Source organism: Vollenhovia emeryi, unplaced genomic scaffold (genome assembly GCF_000949405.1).
Source record: "Vollenhovia emeryi isolate VEMERY1.0 unplaced genomic scaffold, V.emery_V1.0 DF940014.1, whole genome shotgun sequence".
Classification (NCBI taxonomy): domain Eukaryota; kingdom Metazoa; phylum Arthropoda; class Insecta; order Hymenoptera; family Formicidae; genus Vollenhovia; species Vollenhovia emeryi.
The window spans coordinates 1-9623 of NW_011966352.1; the positions used below are offsets into that span (position 1 = coordinate 1).

The following is a 9623-nucleotide window of genomic DNA, read 5'->3' on the forward strand; positions in this document are numbered from 1 at the left end:
AGATGTCCTCAGGACATCCGGCGGAACATCCTCAGGATGTCCTAAGGACTAAAAAGTGGCGCTCGTTTGCTATTCCTCAGGATGTCCTGAGGAAGTCCCGGGATGCCCTCAGGACGTCCTCAGGATATCCGCGAAGTCCGTCCTGGACGTCCTGAGGACGTCCTAAGGACGTCCTTGTGCTATTTGGGTATAGTCGGACCATAGGCAAATAGGTTTAGTTAAAGGTGTGTACTCTACAGGCTTCTTCAGGGTCAAAATCGCCAGATTGGAGGTAAGATAATAGTCAAAATCGGGATGAAGGATGTAGAACGCAACTTTTATATTGACAATTCCATCTCCGTGCAATTTGAACAAGTTATATTGCCCAAAGACCACCTCCAAATTGTTGGGTTGTATATATTTGGGATTTTGTATATCGATCTCCGAAAACACACAGTACGCCACTATAAAACGAAAATATATGTATGAATTACATTTTCTAATTATCCATACTTACCATACGAAAATATCACGTATGCCTTTCTAGTATTACATGTATATGTGATACTCTCGAATTACATTAAACATATTAATTTAGTATGTCAGAAAATAATTATACACGAATTATAAAACATTTATAAGTATTTATAAGTATTTATAAGTATTTATAACAGCAGTGATTAGAATGTGTAGTGTCTGTAGACATTCTGGATGTATACCTGATACTTTATTATGTATATTCCCTGAATATATTTTGGTAAATTGTGAATATCGAAAAATAAGCAATCCTATTTTGTTACTTAATATACATGGAAATAAGAAACTTATTAAAAGGATTCAAGAAAGCAGATGTTAGGAAGATACATTCACAGAGGAATTCACATGGTTCGATATATGGATTATACTAGTAATATTGAACTTTTTCGATTAGCATACCTGTTATTATATGTTTGTTGGTCAAAATTGTTGTAACTGTGGAGGAGGCCGGGTACGTTTAGGAATAAACAGACGGGCTCAGTATTAACGATGTGTATTTCCGTTACGTTCCTTCTGTCCCTACACTCCGACTGCCCTCCCCGTGCAGGTGTCCTCGTCCCTCTCCCGGCTCGCGGGATTACCCCGGGTATCCAACATCTCCCCCCCAAAAAGAAAATTGACAATGGCTACTTGAACGTGGCAGGAAGATTACCCTTTTTTTAAAAAAAAAGAAACATAATAATAATGAGAAGCTGGAATTGAAATTAGTGTGAAGGGACGTAATAATCTGGCGGGACTCCTTTATTTGCACGGGCTGAGCGACGTGGGCCCGTCTCAGTTTCTTGGATGTCGCAGCATGGAGCTTCGACTGCATCCTCAAAGTTGTCTTCATCTGATTCTTGTTCCGATTCTGGGTGAACTTCTGGTTCAGCGGCTCGCTGCATCGGGATGGGAAGATCGAAGTCATCGAGCAGCGTGATGGTTCTGTCGTCCAAGTAGGTGAAACGTTTTTTCAGATGGTTCGCATGTGCCTTGATTTTGCGTTCGCCCGTTGGTGTTTGGACGAGAACGATGTAGCTGACAGTCCCGCAACGTTTGGTAATTGTTCCTGGGGTCCACTTCCAACTGTTATTGGAAAAAATTTTGACGAACACATCTTCTCCGGTCTCAAACTCTTTCCATTTAGCACCGTGGCGCTCGTCAAACTGCTGCTCCATTTTCGTGTTCCGCTCTTTCGAAGGCTCGTTACGTGGCTTCAGTAGATCCAACCTTGTTCTCATTTCGCGGCCGGTCATCAGCTGAAACGGCGACTTCATTCCAAGCGCAAATGATGGCGTGTAACGGTAGCAACATAGGAATCTCCGAAGGACTCTGTCGGCATTTCCCTCGCCATCGAGCTTCCTGAGTCCCGTCTTTAGCGAGTCTACAAACCGCTCGGCCTGGCCGTTTGATTGCGGGTGATACGGCGGCGTTTTGATGTGGTCGATTCCATTCTGTGTGCAGAAGTCTTCAAACTCTCTTGACACGAGTTGCGGGCCATTGTCTGAGACCAGCGTGTCGCAGAGTCCCTGTCGCGCAAATACCTCTTCGAGACATTCCAATGTCTTTGCTGTCGTAATCTTTGTCATTTTAAAAATCTCGGGCCAATTAGTGAGTGCATCGACGATGACAAGATAGTAGAGACCGTTCACCGGGCCGGCGAAGTCGAGGTGAATGCGCGACCATGGGGCCTTCGGAATGGGCCATGACTTCAGCGTGCACTTGTTCGGTGTTTTGGAGTTGACTGCGCATTCCTTACAGTTCTTGATGGCTCTCTCAATGTCGTCGTCAATGCCCGGCCAGTACACTTTGCTGCGAGCAAACAGTTTCGTGCGGGCCATTCCTGGATGTCCAGCATGCAGCTCCTTGAGGACCGTTTGCCGGTAGCGAGCTGGAACAACGACACGATCGCCGAGGAAAACGCAGCCCTTGATGGCAATCAGTGAATCCCGTCTAGGGAAAAACCTCGCGACGGTCGGGTCCTGAATTTGTTTCGCATGCTGCGGCCATCCGTTTTCGACGTATGAGAGCAGTCGCCTCGTCGCGTCGTCCTTATTGGTTTCGGCTTTCATGGCCTCAAATGTGATTGGAAGAGTTTTTGTTGTTTCGATGGCAAAACATTCGGCGCTGGCGTCTTCTTGCCTGATGCTGGCGATGGGGGTTCTTACGCTCGCCGTACCTTCGTTGCTGGTTGTTGTAGCGATGACGACGTCTTCGTCTGCTCGCTCGTGTCTCTCAATAAGCCGCGAGATGAAGTCAGCGTACGCGAAGCTCTTGGTGTTGACGTAGCGTATTTCAAAATCATAGGCAAGCAGGATGAGTGCATATCTCTGCAGGCGGCTGGCCGTGAAAACGGGAATACCTCCCTTCGCTCCGAAGATGGCAAGCAGCGGCTGGTGATCTGTCTGGAGCTCGAACCTGCGCCCATATATGTATCGGTGGAACTTACGTACTGCAAACGTCAGGGCCAGGGCCTCTCGCTGGACTTGCGGATAGTTCTTCTCAGCTTTGCTGAACGATGATGCGGCGTGCATGACCGGTCGACGCGTTCCATCCGGCATTTCATGGAGAAGTACCGCTCCCATACCGTAGCTCGACGCGTCTGCTGCTACGATAATTTTCTTTGACGGGTCGTAGTGCGTGAGTGCCAAATCGGAAGCGAGGACGTTCTTGATCTTCTCGAAAGCCTCCTGATGGACTGACTGCCACTCGAACTTGACGTCGGAGCGGAGCAGCTCGTTCAACGGCCCTCGGAGGTCGTTCAGGTGTGGGATGAACTTTCCATACCATGCGACCGCCCCGAGAAAAGCCTGGAGCTGTTGGATGTCTTCCGGCGGTGGAATGCGCTTCAGCGTTTGGATTCTCTCGGGGTTCGGTCGCAGGCCGTCCGCGTCAACGATGTTGCCGAGAAACTCGAGTTGCTTCTGCGCGAATGAGCATTTCTTGAGTTTAAGGTGAAAGCCGTAGTCCTGGATACGTTGCAGGGCTTCGAAGAGGTTTTTGCGGTGGTCTTTTTCGTCGGTCCCTCCGACGATGAAGTCATCTATAAATGGAAACGCCCCCTCTGCGCCGCTCATCATCGTGTCCATCAGCTGTTGGAACACTCCTGGTGCCGTCTTGACGCCGGGTTGAAGGCGATTCACTTGAAACAGGCCGCAGTGTGTGTTGATTGTTAGCAGTTTTTTCGCATCGTCGTCGAGTTCCACCTGCAAAAACGCGTCCGAAAAATCGATTTTGCTGAAAACACGGTATCGGGACAGTTTCGCGAAGATTTCCTCCGGTGTTGGGAGCGGATATTGGTTCGGCTCGAGAGCGTCATTGAGCCCGGTGGAATAATCGGCGCAGATTCGTGTTCTGCCGTCCTTTTTCTTGACAGCAACGAGTGGCGCGGCGTATTTGGAGTACTCGACGGGGATGATGACGCCCATCAACTGCAACCGCTTCAGCTCGTTGGCGATTTGTTCGGCCGCGGCAAACGGGACTGGGCGTCTGTTACGGAAAACGGCCTGTGATCCCGGCTTCAGGGTGAGTGACGCCTTCATTTTGTTGCAGCAGCCCAACGAATCAGCGAACAGCGGGGGAAATCTCGACTTCACCTCCCTCTCTAAATCCGTCGCGCTGGTGCTGTTGATGGAGTTGCAGATGCTGGCGAACGGTATATTCCACAGGTCGAGTGCAGTCATCCAATCGCTTCCGAGCACGTTAAGATCCGATGCTGCTACGTAACACGGTCCGGAGTTCTCGCGGCCATGCAATTTTAATCGAGCGTTGAATTTACCTAGTATTTTTATTGGGTCATTTGATGCACTCAAGGCTTGTTCCTCACAGTCGCGCAGCTTGGGTGATCCGAGGACCTTCCAGTTACTGGCCGAGATGATCGTCCAATCAGATCCGGAGTCGAGTTGCAGCTTTAACTTGGTATTGCCAATTTCGGGTTCAACGAATTTGCGAGTCACTATAGACATCGCATTCACTACCTTGCTGCTTCGTCGTCCGAAGCGTGGCTTCCGGCCAGCTGACTCGCAGTAGCCATCCTTGTGGCCGGTGCGCTTACATGTGGGGCACTGCTCAGCCAAAAAAGGGCACTTGCTCGCGAAGTGGATCTCGCCGCAGCTCCAGCACGGGAATCGTGCTTTGGCGGCCTCCCCGCTGTGAGCCGCTGGCGTCGTCGTCTCAGCATTTGCTCGCGGTTTGTTACTTTTCGCGTGCTGCTTCCGGTGAATTGCCAGTACATCACTTTGCTTTGCGGTTTCTGGGTTCAACACCATCGATTTCTCAAGCTTCAAGCTGCTTAACCGCATTGCAAAATTGACCGCGTCTTCTAACTTCAGCTTGGGAATCAATTCTCTGGCTGCGACGTCGGCTGCCGCCTCTCGCTGCATCTCCTGGCTCTCCATCTTGTTTAGCAATTTTTCCAGCGTTTGCGATTCTTCTGGCTTGTTGAGGCCCTGCACAAAGATGAGCACTTTGAGATCGTCTGCGGAGCAACTTGCGATATTAAACTTCTCGCACTTGAGATTGACGCGGGCAGCATACTCGGCGTAATCCTCGTGCGGTTCCTTCACGACTTTGAGACATTTGTACCGGAGGGCAAATTGCGATTCTTTCCGGCCGAAAATTCGTTTGAGAACAGTGACCGCATCGTTGAATGGAATGTTGGCCTTAGTGCGAGGGAGGATTGTATTCGCGAACTTGTCAAAATCCGTGGTGGAAAGCTTCTCAGTCAGCAAGCTAACTTTCGCTTGGTCGTCCATCACTGCCGCGTCTATCGTGAAAATTGTCTCATACCTCGCATACCAATGCTCGAATGTTGCGTTGTCCTCTGCGCTGTAAGCGAACTTCTCCATGCGTTCGGCGAGGTCCTTGTGCAGCGAGCAGGCCGGTGCTGCTGGCAGCTGCGCCGCTGGCTGTTGCGCTGCGAGCTGCTGGAGAAGGGCTTCGATTCTTTGATCGGATGCTTTTTGCTGTACTACCATTGCTTCCAGCAGGGCTTGAATCGTCGGGTCGACTTTCGACATTTTGAGGTTATTATATTATACCGCGGCACGGTTAAAGGCACGGGTTAAATATTACTCAATTACTCGAATTACCGCGTGAATTCGATAATCCTCGTCGCCACTGTTGTAACTGTGGAGGAGGCCGGGTACGTTTAGGAATAAACAGACGGGCTCAGTATTAACGATGTGTATTTCCGTTACGTTCCTTCTGTCCCTACACTCCGACTGCCCTCCCCGTGCAGGTGTCCTCGTCCCTCTCCCGGCTCGCGGGATTACCCCGGGTATCCAACAAAAATAGAACCACCACATTGAAATTCGTATGTTGTTATAAAATCCTTCTCTTTTTTACGAATATAGTAGACTGGAACCACCCACGGCCACTGGCCTGGTAATGTGTTCGCCCCGTTGGGAATCTGTCTATTTATGCTATCGGTGTAGTAATCGGTAACACCGCATTCGTCGTTACTATTGTAATTCGGATTATTTATGCGGTAGTTGAATTTCGATGCCATGGCTGAAACTGCAGTAGTGGCTCTTTGTTTGGCGGATACACAATGTGCCCCAACTCGATATTAGCTTTGATATTTTTACCCGACACTGAAATAAAAAGTAACATATATCTTAAATTGCACATTCTCTTAGAGTACAGAAACAAATTTTATTTTCTTCTTACAATAGAAATATTTTCCATACAGAATGTATGATCGCGAAATTGTTTATACGTAAAGATAGAAAATGATGTATACTCGTATGATAAAAAGGATCTTTCATTGTTTTAAAATGAGAGTTTTAGCTTATTGTTTACTTTTGCTACAGTAGTTAAAAATCAGTTGTGGGTAAATATTAACTTTATGCAGCTCGAAAGAATTACAACTCCGATTCTCGCTTCTAGTTCCTCGAGAATATGTAACACTTACATACATATATTATATTTCAAGTAAATACGGTACTTACGTTTGGGACCGAGGCAGTATTGTTGAGTGTTAATCCATATTGCGGATAACGTCGGAAACTTGTCATCCGAGGGAAAATAAACGTGATACACTAAAGATCTGCCTTGTTTAACAGCTTGAATGGACTCGTTTATAGAACGTGCCAATTCCAATCGAAATATCCCTTTCTGGAACACAATGATAATTAAGCTATTGCTAATAAGTGGTTAAATAGCTAAGGATTCTAGATGTAATTAACAAGTAAAGTAAAAGATGAGTTTTGCGAGCATATCGCGTTATGCAGTGCATAAGTTAACATTATAATATTTACTAGGAAGGTACAATATACAGGGTGGACCATTTTAACCTTTAATGGAGAATAACTCGACCGGTAAGCGAAATAATAAAAAATGTTTAAGACAAAGTTGTTTGGTTTCGAGGGGGCCATAAGATGGTACCATTGGTTTGAAGAATTATTTGAAGGTCACATAAAGGTCACAATTTTGTTAAACGGCATTCCCTATTTTTTATTACATATTCTTGTAGCTGACCTCGAGAGCTTTCCAAAACGCTATAATAAAGTATTTTTTATTAAGAACTTTTTGAATTATTAAGGTTTGAAAGTTCCAATATTTTAACATAAATTACAAAATATTTTGTAACACTAGCTTTTGAGCCCGCGCGAAGCGTGAATCAGATTAGATTTTAGATCAATAACAATGAATCCTGTGCCATTGCATAGTCCTTTCTTGGTATTAAAATTCCTTAATAGAATAATTATAGCACTTATTTTTATTTTGAGTCGATGAACTGGCGTTCCACAGGGTGTCACGGATTTTAAAAACTCAGTCGAGAAATTCTTCTCCGAAAAATTTGCAACATTTTGTACCGATTTCACAAAAATCGGACCATAATCTCCTTGTACATGGAGACCTCGAAACTGATTTTGAAATTTTTTTATTTTTTTCGGTATTTTGTCTTTTTTTTCTTCTCTAAGCTATCAATGAGTGCGTTCCGGCAAGACACTGCTACCGTAGCGCTACAGCTTTTTCTCTACAATTGTAGCGGTGCCATATATACATTAGCGTGCATAACCACAAAATTGAATTGTAAGAGTCGCGTTTACCAATTAATTGAAACGAATAGAATGGAAAATATTGAAGATTTGCTCATGAATGACATATTGTTCGATGATTCATCAGATGAAAGCAACGTTAAACAGGAAGAAGTTCCGTTACAGTTGTAGCGGTACGTTTTGCCGAAACGCACTCGTGTAGCGCTACCGTAGCGCTACGGTAGCAGTGTCTTGCCGGAACGCACTCATTTTCACACCACCATGGCTGCGTTCAGAAATCCTACTCGTTGGGTAGAGTAGAGTTGAGTATGGTTGAATGTAAACTCTACCCAGAGTGATATCTAATCAAGCGACTTTCCGAACGTACAAGGTAAAGAACAATGTATATAACAATGGCGGAACAAAGAGTTCGGCGAAATAGAATATTATCTTTTGTAGTAACATGTGATCATAAATTACGACATGTATTGATGAGTGTTATAAATAAAATTGATAATACTGAAAGTGACGATGATAACTTTGAGGAGGCCTTTTTAATCAAAGATATTCGGCGAATCCGAGGGCAACGGCGAAAGCCTGCGCGTATAGCAGGTTATGTTGAAAATGTAATTCCACGTTACACTGGACAACAATTTCGACATCATTTTCGAATGACACCTCAAGTTTTTGAAACCCTAGAAAATCGTCTAGGGCGGTTATTAGATGACGTCGACAGGTTAGGACGTCCAATGACGCCTGTGCGTATACAATTGTTGTCAACAATCTGGCTTCTTGGTACGCCAGATTCTTTTAGGTATGTGACATTACGAAGTTTCAATTTTATATGAGTGTTTGAATGTAAATAATGCCTATAATAAATAAGATTTTTGTTGCAGATCTGTGGGCGAAAAGTTTGACTTAGGCAAGTCTTCTCTAAATGACTGTGTGCGTCGTGTTGTTAAAGCATTAAACAGCATTGCTGATGAAGTCATTAAATGGCCCAAAGGTCCACAATTAGCAGTTTCTAAGGACAAATTCAGTTGTCTCGGTGATGCTCCTTTGCCTGGTATAATCGGAGCTGTTGATGGTTCTTATGTATATATAAAGAAACCAAATCTTCAGGTATTTTTGCTTTTAATACTTGTTTCTGTTCAAATTTTCTCTTCTTTAGTGAAGAAACTATATTGTATGTCTAATTATATTTCATATAGGAAGCTGCTATTCACTACAAGTGTCGAAAATTACAGTATGCTGTAGTTCTTCAAGCAATCTGTGATACAGATTTAATCTTCATAGATTGTTTTACGGGTTACCCAGGATCAGTAGGAGACTACCGAATTTTTCGCAATTCAGACCTGTACAGAGAAGTTCAAAGAGATCTCCCTGCCTTTTTTCCTGATGGGGAATACATTGTTGGTGATAAGGCATATCCTGTTTTGACTTGGTGTATTCCTCCTTTTCGAGATAATGGACGTCTTACACAAGTAAGTCTAGAAAGGCAATAATTTTATGAGACATGTTCTATTATAAATGTTCAGATCAATATTCTTCTGGTTCTTTTATTAATACGATGATTATTTGTTTTAGGGGCAGAAGACTTTTAATAAAGTAATATCTCAAAAACGGCAAGTTATAGAGAGGTCATTCGCTCTTTTAAAGGGGAGATTCAGGCGCTTAAAGTTTCTTGATATGTCTCGTATCGACTTGATACCATTTTTTATTATAGCTGCTTGTACCCTTCACAACGTATGCCTACTAGAAGGCATGTAATGATGATATAGAGGACTTCATAGAAGAAGGAAGAGAGCCACAAGAGGAAGTATATTATGATGAGAGAGAAAATGAAGAGTACCATGTTGGAAGACATGAGTTTACTGATGGTGAAACTAAGCGTAACTATCTGTGTCTTCGAGTTGCTGGAAGACAGTAGCCTATATAAGAAAGAACAATGTAAAAAGTGTAGATAAAAATATAAATTAGTTTAGTATATAAAAAATTATATGTAATGAAAATGTAATGCAAGTAATATAAAGTGTGATAGAAATAAAATAATAGTACAAAATTTATTAAATTAATTTTATTATTTACATTTATATTAATTATTAAATCTTTAATTTTTATTAATACGAAATATCACAGTATCCC

General features: G+C 43.9%; 3 protein-coding genes across 4 annotated transcripts in view; 1 reads left to right on the top strand and 2 right to left on the bottom strand.

Annotated features, from left to right (window-relative positions):
- Window positions 1-1220: 1220 nt before the first annotated feature.
- Window positions 1221-5513, bottom strand: LOC105556454 (uncharacterized protein K02A2.6-like). The gene has a single exon (XM_012003547.1). It carries the CDS (start codon window positions 5511-5513, stop codon window positions 1221-1223), a length of 4293 nt encoding a protein of 1430 aa, XP_011858937.1.
- A 277-nt stretch (window positions 5514-5790) lies between these two features.
- Window positions 5791-9623, bottom strand: part of LOC105556453 — a 19362-nt gene continuing 15529 nt past the window's right edge. Inside the window, exons 2-3 of the mRNA XM_012003546.1 lie at window positions 6447-6612; window positions 5791-6089 (exon numbers count right to left, since the gene is read on the bottom strand). Of these exons, the coding sequence (XP_011858936.1) occupies window positions 5977-6089; window positions 6447-6612 (279 nt within the window). The 3' untranslated portion in view covers window positions 5791-5976. The remainder of the gene's footprint in view (window positions 6090-6446; window positions 6613-9623) is intronic.
- On the top strand, window positions 7079-9450 carry LOC105556452 (putative nuclease HARBI1). 2 transcript variants are annotated; one of them, XM_012003545.1, is made up of 5 exons: window positions 7079-7869; window positions 8043-8292; window positions 8375-8600; window positions 8690-8962; window positions 9066-9450. In XM_012003545.1, the coding sequence occupies exons 2-5, from the start codon at window positions 8150-8152 to the stop codon at window positions 9246-9248; spliced, it is 825 nt and encodes a 274-aa protein (XP_011858935.1). In that variant the 5' UTR covers window positions 7079-7869; window positions 8043-8149; the 3' UTR covers window positions 9249-9450. The 2 variants fall into 2 exon arrangements, with proteins under 2 accessions (XP_011858935.1, XP_011858934.1); XM_012003544.1 differs by having other exon boundaries at window positions 7079-8292.